We start from the raw sequence: 9,135 nt of genomic DNA, 5'->3' as shown, positions 1-9,135 counted from the left end.
TACACAGTTACACAAAGCAGTGAGGTGGATGTACTCAAGGCAAAAGACAAAAACCACAGTGCAAATCTCCTTCTCCCCTACATAAAATTTCTAAGTTGAGATTTGAGAGGCATCTTGATTCTGTCCACCTTACTCATTCCAAGTAGCACCTGACTTTAAAGCTGTCTTTTCGGACTTAGTTTGTAAGTTATTAGGGTTACAACATACACCAGAGTCTTAATTACAACTTTTAAAGCTACCTCTGCTTTTGGTGGTGGTTGATTCATGTTTATTTCCCTGCACAGAAACCTTAAGCAAAATACTGCTACAGTATAATCTTTACCTTTAAAAGGGTCTGTGTGTTAAAAGCCTTTCAGCTGCCATGTGAGAATGTTCTAGAAGGGCAAGACAAGATGAGCTCATGCAAAATGAAATCTCAGCAACTAAACTGCAGTGAAATCAGGTGCCTGCAAGTCTGGCACATGAAACATGCTCAAGACTGTAAAGCAGATAAAGCCTCAACGTAAGTGAACCAGTTTATACCCAGTGCCGAAACATGTAGAAGACAGCCTCCAGAAATGTTGACACTAGAGGTCAGTATCAGGTTATTGCAGGAAAAACTCCAGTAGAAAGCTACAGCTATCATAACTTTTGATGAGTAACACCTAAAGTCCTATTCTTGTCTATATAAAGCAACATTTAAAGATTGAGTTTTAGAAACATGTAAAATCTTACATATACATGGGGTTTGATAAGTTTTAATTCCAGTAATATACTATATTCTTCTGCATGTTTGAATAATCTTTATTATCATGCAAATGCATACCTCATCAATCAATGGCATGTTAAGAAAATAATGTTGTCATCAAGCAACATGTTACATAATAAAAAATACCTTGAAATAAAGCAAGGTAAGATCAAATAAAAGAATGTGAAGAAGGGCAAAATAGAGACTTGGACACCACACAAAAAATTTCCATAAAAGTCTAAGTAGGCTCCTGTTGCATCTGTTTTTGTTTACTGTCACTGAAAGATAATCTAATAATAAAACTGAAAAGTTTAAAAGATGTGTGATTCAAGATTTGGCTAAGCAATTGTGTACTTCTGTCAGAACCAGGAAAACAGGTAAAAATACAGTTATAAAAGCTCAGCAGATAGAGTACTGCTGATACCAAATGAGACCAGTCTACTGGTATCTAAGTAGTTACTGCTGAACAAAGCTGTCCAAAGAAGGGGAAACAGCACATACATTTATCCTCCCCTGGGATACAATACATGGGACAGTTTTCAACATTTTACTCAGTTATACATTAAGCCTGGAAACAAGACCAGGATGGTAAGAATTCCAAAATTACTCATTGGACAAGGCAACAGAATAGGAGATGCACTTCTAAGTGGCTAAGACACCATCTTTTACATTTAACCACTTTAAATATTTTAAGGGCAGGGCAATGACTGTATCCCAAGGGCAACCAGATTCAAAGAAACAGCAACATAATAAAAGAAGACTTAAGATATCTGCACTACAGTGCAAATTTTGAGGGTTCAAACTGTGAATATCGCAAGTATATTCTACAATAATGTCATTATTTTGTGATTTAAAACTTACCATGATTGACGGCTAACACTTTCCGACTGTTCATCTTTACAAAGTTTCCAAGTGGGAGCTGTGCATGACCAATTCCCTGTTCTACAGCTTTTTTGTAAGTAATTCCCTATGGGAAAGACACCAAAACAACAGGACTGAGAATAACCATTTCAGATCAGCCTACACAGATTACTACAAGTATCATATTCTGGGAAGAGTCTTGTCAGTGCTGCCACAATCTTGCTTTAGAATGTATTTACAAAAAAGAAACTTACCCTGGTTAGACAATACCTGCTTCAAGGGCTACCTTAGGAAAACTTACTACTTTGAATATATGTCACACTGTGATGTAAGGCCAAAAGGATCATAAATAAAACTTGTCCATGCAGCTGCAGCTCTAGAATGTGACAGCCAGAGCCCATTTTAAAGGCAAACAAGTTACTCAGACTGCAGTAACTGGGTGTTTTTAGAGAGGAAGACTAAAGGATAAAGAAACTTTGTTTGCTTTTTTAAACCTGGCAACTCCTGTGCCCAAGATGTGAAAAAAACCCAAACAAAACAACTTTAAAATTGTGTAAATACTTTATACAATAATGACTACATAAAGGATCTGCTTTAGCTCCTCCTAGTCTTTTAACTGTGGACTAACTGCTGAAGCATAATTTGGTAAGGCTTAAGATCATTCCCTTTTTTTTAGCATCACACTGAAATATTAAACATGTCACCAGAAATTACACAGGAGAGTCTTTGAAGAAAAGCAGTTAACAGTGCTTTAATTTCTCAGCTGCATTCTCTATGACATTCCAGGTCCACACAGCACGATCCCATGTACAGGTATGGAACCAGACCCCTGAGGCATGTGTGTTACATAGCCAAGTTGTCCTGACAAGCAAACTTATTAAAAAAGGACATCCAAGATTAAAGTGCTGTTCTTCATCTATATTTGGGCACATGCACATACAAGTGCACGTGCGCACACATACACACAAGTGCATGAACAGAAACCAAACCCTTCTGCCTGAAAATATGGCTCTCAGTAAGCTGAGCAGTGTTATTAATTCCATTCCTATGCTTAAAATGAAAAGATAAAATCTTAAGAAGGTCAGCATGTCTGTGCTCTGGAACACAAACCGCTGCTACCACCACAAGTGTTTTTTTCCCCCATTTCCTTCAAAATTTTTTTGAGGTAAGTCTTTTTTGAAGATGTTTTCTTGTTATTTATTTTTGTTAGTTTACACACAAGCAGAATTAATGTCAAATAAGGTGCCAAAACATAAAAGCAAGAGCTGCAAAGAAACAGACCACCAGTTTACCTTGTGGTGATTGTGATCCACCAGTCCTCCAATCACGTAGGCTTTCTTCTCATCAAGCTCACCAAGAACAGCCGGGGAATCTGAGGTAAGATATACTAGGTCTTCTTTCTTTATTAGCTCACTATAGTGTTCTGTTCTAATTTGGATATCCTCAAAAAAACGTAGTTAAAAGAAGTTACATTCAACTGATGAATTGCTGGGCAAGCTTTACAGACCCAGGATGGTACCAGAGAAAATAAATCCAATAGCATGCAGTCATTCCACATCCTTCGTGCATGTTTAAGTATGTAGCACAGTGCAGATTGAATTCTGCTAAATAACCCATAGTCCCTACAGCATTGACTTGTAAAAATCATCAGGAAATTTTCTGAAACCTCAAAAGAACTTTACAAGAAGTTACTTGTTACTTAAGTTTACTTTAAGTTCTTGTGATTCCCTTCAAATGTTACCATATTTGTCCTAGGGATGCAAATAATTTTCAAGTCCACCTTTCTAAAAAAAGTGAAACCAGAAGTAAATGGTTAGTTAACATTACTCATTTGATAAAAGAGGTTTATGCTATGCTTTTGCAAAGCAGCTATTGCACAAGACATGCTGAAAGTAGAACTGTTTTTATTTCCACAAAGTGCTCTTCATTTGAAGTTGCTGGAATACTAGTTTAACAGGGAGTCGCAAGGAAAACCAACATGAGTTTGACCATAAGACAAGCTACTTCTCTAAAGAACACTTCAGTGTCAAGAGGCAACATAATGGAAGTGAAGGTGCACACAAGAGAAACACATCATGACTTCAAAGTCTTATTTTTCACCAAGAAAAAGAGAGCACTGTCAAGACAGATGACTGTCAGAACTGCCTAAACCAAGTAGTCTTGCTTAGTCTATCATAGAATGGAATCTGTTCAATAAAAACAGGTGAAAGCAGATACGTGCAGAGTTTTTCAAGCAAAAATTAAATCTAGATTCAAGACAAGCAGTCCTTGGCTCATTTAAGTTAAATTAATTAAAAGCACAAAGAGCCACACTATTTCTCATACGCTGTTGCTCTGATGTCTTAGAAAAACCCATGTGGAAAAAGCACAGGTCATTCACAACTAACAACCTAGTTAGCAACTATAATCAAGACTTCTTTTTCTCTTTTTACAGAAATAGTCAATTATTCACCTTCCAGTTCACCCATCCTTTGTCATTTTCATTCATGTTGCTCTTCAACTGTCCCCCATGGCTGGTCAAGTAAAACTTTGAAAAGAACAAACAAGACGTACAAAATACTGAAACATTAATGTGCCAATATGTTTCCTCTCTGTATAAGACTTTTTCTACCTTTAACTATTAGCTAAAACTCTTAATTAATTTTTACCTGAAAGTGGTAATAAGACCATATCCATATAGTTAATGACATATTTGAAAGACAAATATGCATGTAGAGTAAACTTTTTTTTTTTCAATCTATCACAGATAAAACCAACTATCAACAATATTTTAGTGGCATGCTAGTATCTGGCACTCTTCATCCCCATGCACATATATACAGGGACTTTTGTAAGACATGGGTTGAAAATCAATCTATTACAATAGAAGTAATTTTCTTATTAAAAAGAAACAGCTTAAATATTTTTTTTTTCTACTACAGTTCTCACCACTTGGAACGCAGCTGCCTTTCTCATATGCTTGTACACAGCAATACAGTCAGTGCTCAGTTTGTTTAAACATACCTGCACAGGATGAAATGCTTTGCGGTTTTCTGCATAACATCTCTGAATTTGCTTGTGAAGCTTCTTAACATCCTGCATACAACACAATTTGTTTTTACATAGTCCTTCAGACAGATCACCACAAAATGCTTTACCATGAGCCACTCAGAAGCTAAAGAGAGAAAAAGGAAGCTTTCAACTGGCAAAAGTGACTACTTAGTGAGTGTGGACATCAGACCTTGAGAGAAAAAACAGCCATTGTTTGAGCTATTGCCTCAAAAACAGCATAATCCCTTTTATGCTGACAAGGAAACACACACATCTTCCACAAAACTGTATTTAGACACCTCTATGCATGTGCTTGATTTGCATTATTCTAGGAAACAAACAAACAAACAAAAATCACTGCGATTTCATAATATGTAATAACATACTCTCAATTAACCTGAGGAATCAAGCAGATTTATCACTGTGACAATACTCAGTCTTTCACCCATGGGAAAACCCTGATAATATACAGTTTATATTCAGAAAATTGAATATGCATAATTAACCTGAAGAAGCCCAGAACAATGCAGATAATTTAGTGGCTGGCTCCAGCATTTTGACCCGATAATTTGAACAACAGTTAATTAGTACTACTTAAAAGGCAGCAGACTTAATTTTTAGCCAACTGTGTTTTTCGGAAGGTACATTACATAGCTTTACTCTTAGTGCCCCAAAAGCAGTGTTTTGTAAATATAACTGATTCCCATTTTAAAAAGAAACATTATATTGCTTTGATTCATGTAGTGCTTTGAGAATGTCCTGTTATCTCCAAAGGATTTGAAGGAAACTAAACTTTATCACTACAATATTGCAGTGCAAGTTTTTACAGACACTAGAGAAAGTGGCTAATGAAACCCATTGCTAAAGGCCACAACCATCTTCACTTACAACACTTCACCCTTCTTAAACACCTGCAGAAGTGCCAGTTTTTATATTAGGCCTAACAGGGGCTCTGCCTGACCCAAGGAAATGAAACTTGTTTTACAACGGAGGAAGCTCAACAGGAGGAAACACTCAGCCAGCATCTACGAAAGTATCAAGGGGGTCCTCTGGTCTCTTCTGGGGCACTTCTGAGGGGTCATCAGGGAACCAAATTCCAAAATGCCAACTGGAACCTCCCCAAAATTTTGCGGTGAGCAGGATTAGCCTCCCATTACTGCTACACATGCTCTGCATTACACTCAACAAATAGGCACACGAGCTCTGCAAAAGCTTGAATTCAAGCAGTCTTGCAGGGCAATGAAGTCCCTGGCATCAGCAGAAGGGCTCAGGATAACAGGGAGGGGAAAGGTCTGCCTCAGAAACCAAAGGCTGCACTCTTACAGAGGCTGCAGATTAACATACTTTCCTCACAGAGTTAAAGCTGTTTTGATCTTAAACACTACACCAAGCATCTTGACCACTGGTTGGGTATCATGCTGATCTTTCTCATGTTTACCTATCCTGCAATCATCTCACCCATTCTTTCACTCATTCTAAAATTTTAGATACTGGCTGAGTAGTGTCCTCCTGCTCCAACTGCCTCTCGTGTGACTGAAAGAAAAAGCTCAGTAGTCTCATAATGCTCAAAATTCTCATTTCCACAGATACTAAGATAGTTGGGAGCCTTAGGTCCACTTTGAAAGAGAAAGTAACTCGATGGGGCATTCGTAGCCCCCTCTAGCAAAACCACTGAGGCAGAACGGCATCTAACTTCATGGTGAACACGTGGCACAAACTGTTTATATATTCCTGTTCTTGGAATCAAACCACCTTACTGCATCTCCCTGAAGGCAAACAAAATCTTTGGCAAACTTACATTAAGGTACATTCCAAACCCTAAAAAATTCAGCAACTGGGAGTCATCACAGTCTGAAACATGCTATCTGTCCTCTGCAAGACGCTCTCCAGTTTTTGTTCTCTGAGACTGCATCAACACTGTCACTGAAGAACCTTTCAACATTTGTATGTGATAGGCAAGTTTCTTTTACCTTTAGCACCATCAGGTCATCAAAGCTGCAGTCCACAATGAGGCGAAGTGTACTAGGAACTACTTCCCTTCGCATCCGCTTTCTGTCATTCCCTTCGTGATTGGAGTCCAATTTTGACTGACGTTCTAGTTTTCTCTTCTGGCGTTTTTCTTTTCGTTTCTGCCTAAAAAACCAACCAAACAAATAAATCTTCAAAAAGCACTGCCAAATCTGCTGAGGGACGTTATGCACATAAATGCACACTTCTATGATCAAGGTGGTTGTCCCGTGACTGCAGTAGTTTAAACTCATCCTGTTGCTTGCATTTGTCCTAGGCTGACAACCAGCATGAAACACATACCCCATCTTTGTGAAGTTCTGTATATACCTAAAAAGACAGACATCTGACCTAAATTCAGTTAAGTTAATAGTGGGAGTCTCATGGATTTAAGAGGGCTCTGAGCCAGGTCTTGTAACAAAAACAACCAAAAAGACTGCCAAAATTGCAGCATGAAAATTAGAATGTGGAAAGCAATTTACCCCATTTCACTGGACATTTTTTCAAAAGGGTTCTGAAGCAATTGTTTCTTCCCCCTGTTCCCCGGATGGGAGTTGGTAGATCAGATTTCGGAGACAGCAACTTTAACGGCCACTGTCTCAGGAAGAAAAACTTTGCACTCAGCAGGGCAAGGATAAACCACCATCAGCCCATTTGCAGACACACTTTATCTCAACAACAGAATACAGAAGCTCATCTTCCAAAACTATTTTAACAGATTATAAGTTAACATAACTTAAAGCAAGGCATTTCATGTGTCAAAAGACAATTTTTTTATCCACTGTCTGTGTAAGAGTCATCAAGCCTGACAGTACCGTGGAAAGTGGGCACAGCCCATTCAGAAAGGAACAAGGCCACACGTTATTTCTCACTTCTAACAAACCAAATCATGCAAGTTTGAATCTCTCCTGATACCCTCTTCAAGTCGAAGAGCACTTCTAGTGTGAAGAAAGAATGCTTACCTTTATAGCTTCTTCATATGCAGGTGGGAATAGCCTGTGACTACTGCTTTAAACCTGGCATGGGAGAAAACTGGTTCAACTGTCTTGATTTGCTAAAGCAATCTACATGCAAATTCTGCTGATTAGCACTAAATACTACACACGATCCTAGGAAAGCTATTCTGCAAACCATACCTCCGTAGATCTTTCTGTTCTTCCCACTGTTTCTGCTTCAATAGCTTCTTCCTTTGCCTCTTGGACATGGGCTCAAGGCATTCTTCCTCATCTGAGCCTGCCTCCTGTCTCTCTACTGGATTGTCACTTGACTTCACCTTTCCTTCCACATCAGGAACTTCAAGGGACATGGTATTTTCCGCTGGCACCTCTGGACTTTCTGCTGGCGTTTCTGATGACATTAGCTTTTGGCTGGGTTTACTGACTTGTTTCTCAACGCATGATAAATATTTCATTAAAAGCAAGCTTTTCCCTCACTAGTTCTGTATGAAACAAAACAACAGCATGAGTGTTATTAACAGGAAGCTCAATTAGAACAAGTATCACTCTATACCTGCCATAAACCTGAATAAAGAAAAATAAAGAAGAGATGGCCTTTTTTTTGTTTAAAGCCAGGTTAGTGCCTCTGCAAACATATAAAATACTAGAGAGATTATAAACTGTATTCATATCATGTCTAAAACTCTGCCTGCTACATCTGCAGCTATTCAACAGTTTCCAGTTAACAACTTTGTAAAAACAGAACTGCATACAAGCAGGGAATCATACAGGATTATACACAAAAGTAAAAACATTACCAGTACTACTATGTGTACACAAACTACTTTCAAACACACAAACAAAAAAAATTAAAGAGGTATCTTGCAATAAAACTATGGCAGCATGTTAGAGAACTATAATTTTTAAAAATACTAAAGTCATTGGGGGGGGGGGGGGGGGGCAAGTGTTAACAAGCTGTACCCCTTCAAAATTGATCTTTATTTCTTCTGAGAACCAAAGACACTGGCCAAGCACTGCTGCTGGCCACTGTCAGCGGACAAAACACAGCAAGTAAGGGGATGAACAGACTAAACTGTTATTCACCAGAACCTTCTGCGTTCGAACCAATTACAATTATACCCTCTCCTTTTCGATGGCAAGTATTATTTTCTTCGTATTACTAGCTCCCCTGAGCTCAACAGCTACATAATTTGCCAAAGAGATTCACCACAGAACGCTGCATCTACAGACCCAACATGCAGAAAAAACCCAAGCCCCTGGCTTCTTCAGTAACAGAAGAGCCAGAAAAACATACAAAGCATCGGAAAAACTGAAGCGTTTCGGCTAATGCACCCCGATTTTCCTATCCGAGGGTGTTAAGGCATAAGGCTCAGGCAAGCGGAGATGTTCGTGGGTGCCCAGCGGCACGGCCCCGCGTGGCACAGGTGCGTCTGCAACCACGGCAGCGCGCGCCCCCCAGGTACCGAGTTCTATACGTACATCTGCGTACGTATATATAGACACCTATATAGAGACACGTATCTATGCATACCCACGTGATATATATAGAAACAC

General features: G+C 38.8%; 1 protein-coding gene across 1 annotated transcript; it reads right to left on the bottom strand.

Annotated features, from left to right (window-relative positions):
* Window positions 1-1,577: 1,577 nt before the first annotated feature.
* TRMT10A (tRNA methyltransferase 10 homolog A (S. cerevisiae)) lies at window positions 1,578-8,141 on the bottom strand. Its single transcript, XM_010284588.1, has 6 exons — window positions 7,762-8,141; window positions 6,589-6,751; window positions 4,592-4,663; window positions 4,041-4,115; window positions 2,881-3,030; window positions 1,578-1,694 (listed from the first exon to the last, which is right to left on the bottom strand). The coding sequence occupies exons 1-6, from the start codon at window positions 8,034-8,036 to the stop codon at window positions 1,578-1,580; spliced, it is 852 nt and encodes a 283-aa protein (XP_010282890.1). The 5' UTR covers window positions 8,037-8,141.
* Window positions 8,142-9,135: the final 994 nt, after the last annotated feature.

Source organism: Phaethon lepturus, unplaced genomic scaffold (assembly GCF_000687285.1).
Source record: "Phaethon lepturus isolate BGI_N335 unplaced genomic scaffold, ASM68728v1 scaffold23033, whole genome shotgun sequence".
NCBI lineage: Eukaryota > Metazoa > Chordata > Aves > Phaethontiformes > Phaethontidae > Phaethon > Phaethon lepturus.
Note: the sequence above shows the minus strand (reverse complement) of the source record. Positions and strands in the feature narration are given on the sequence as shown.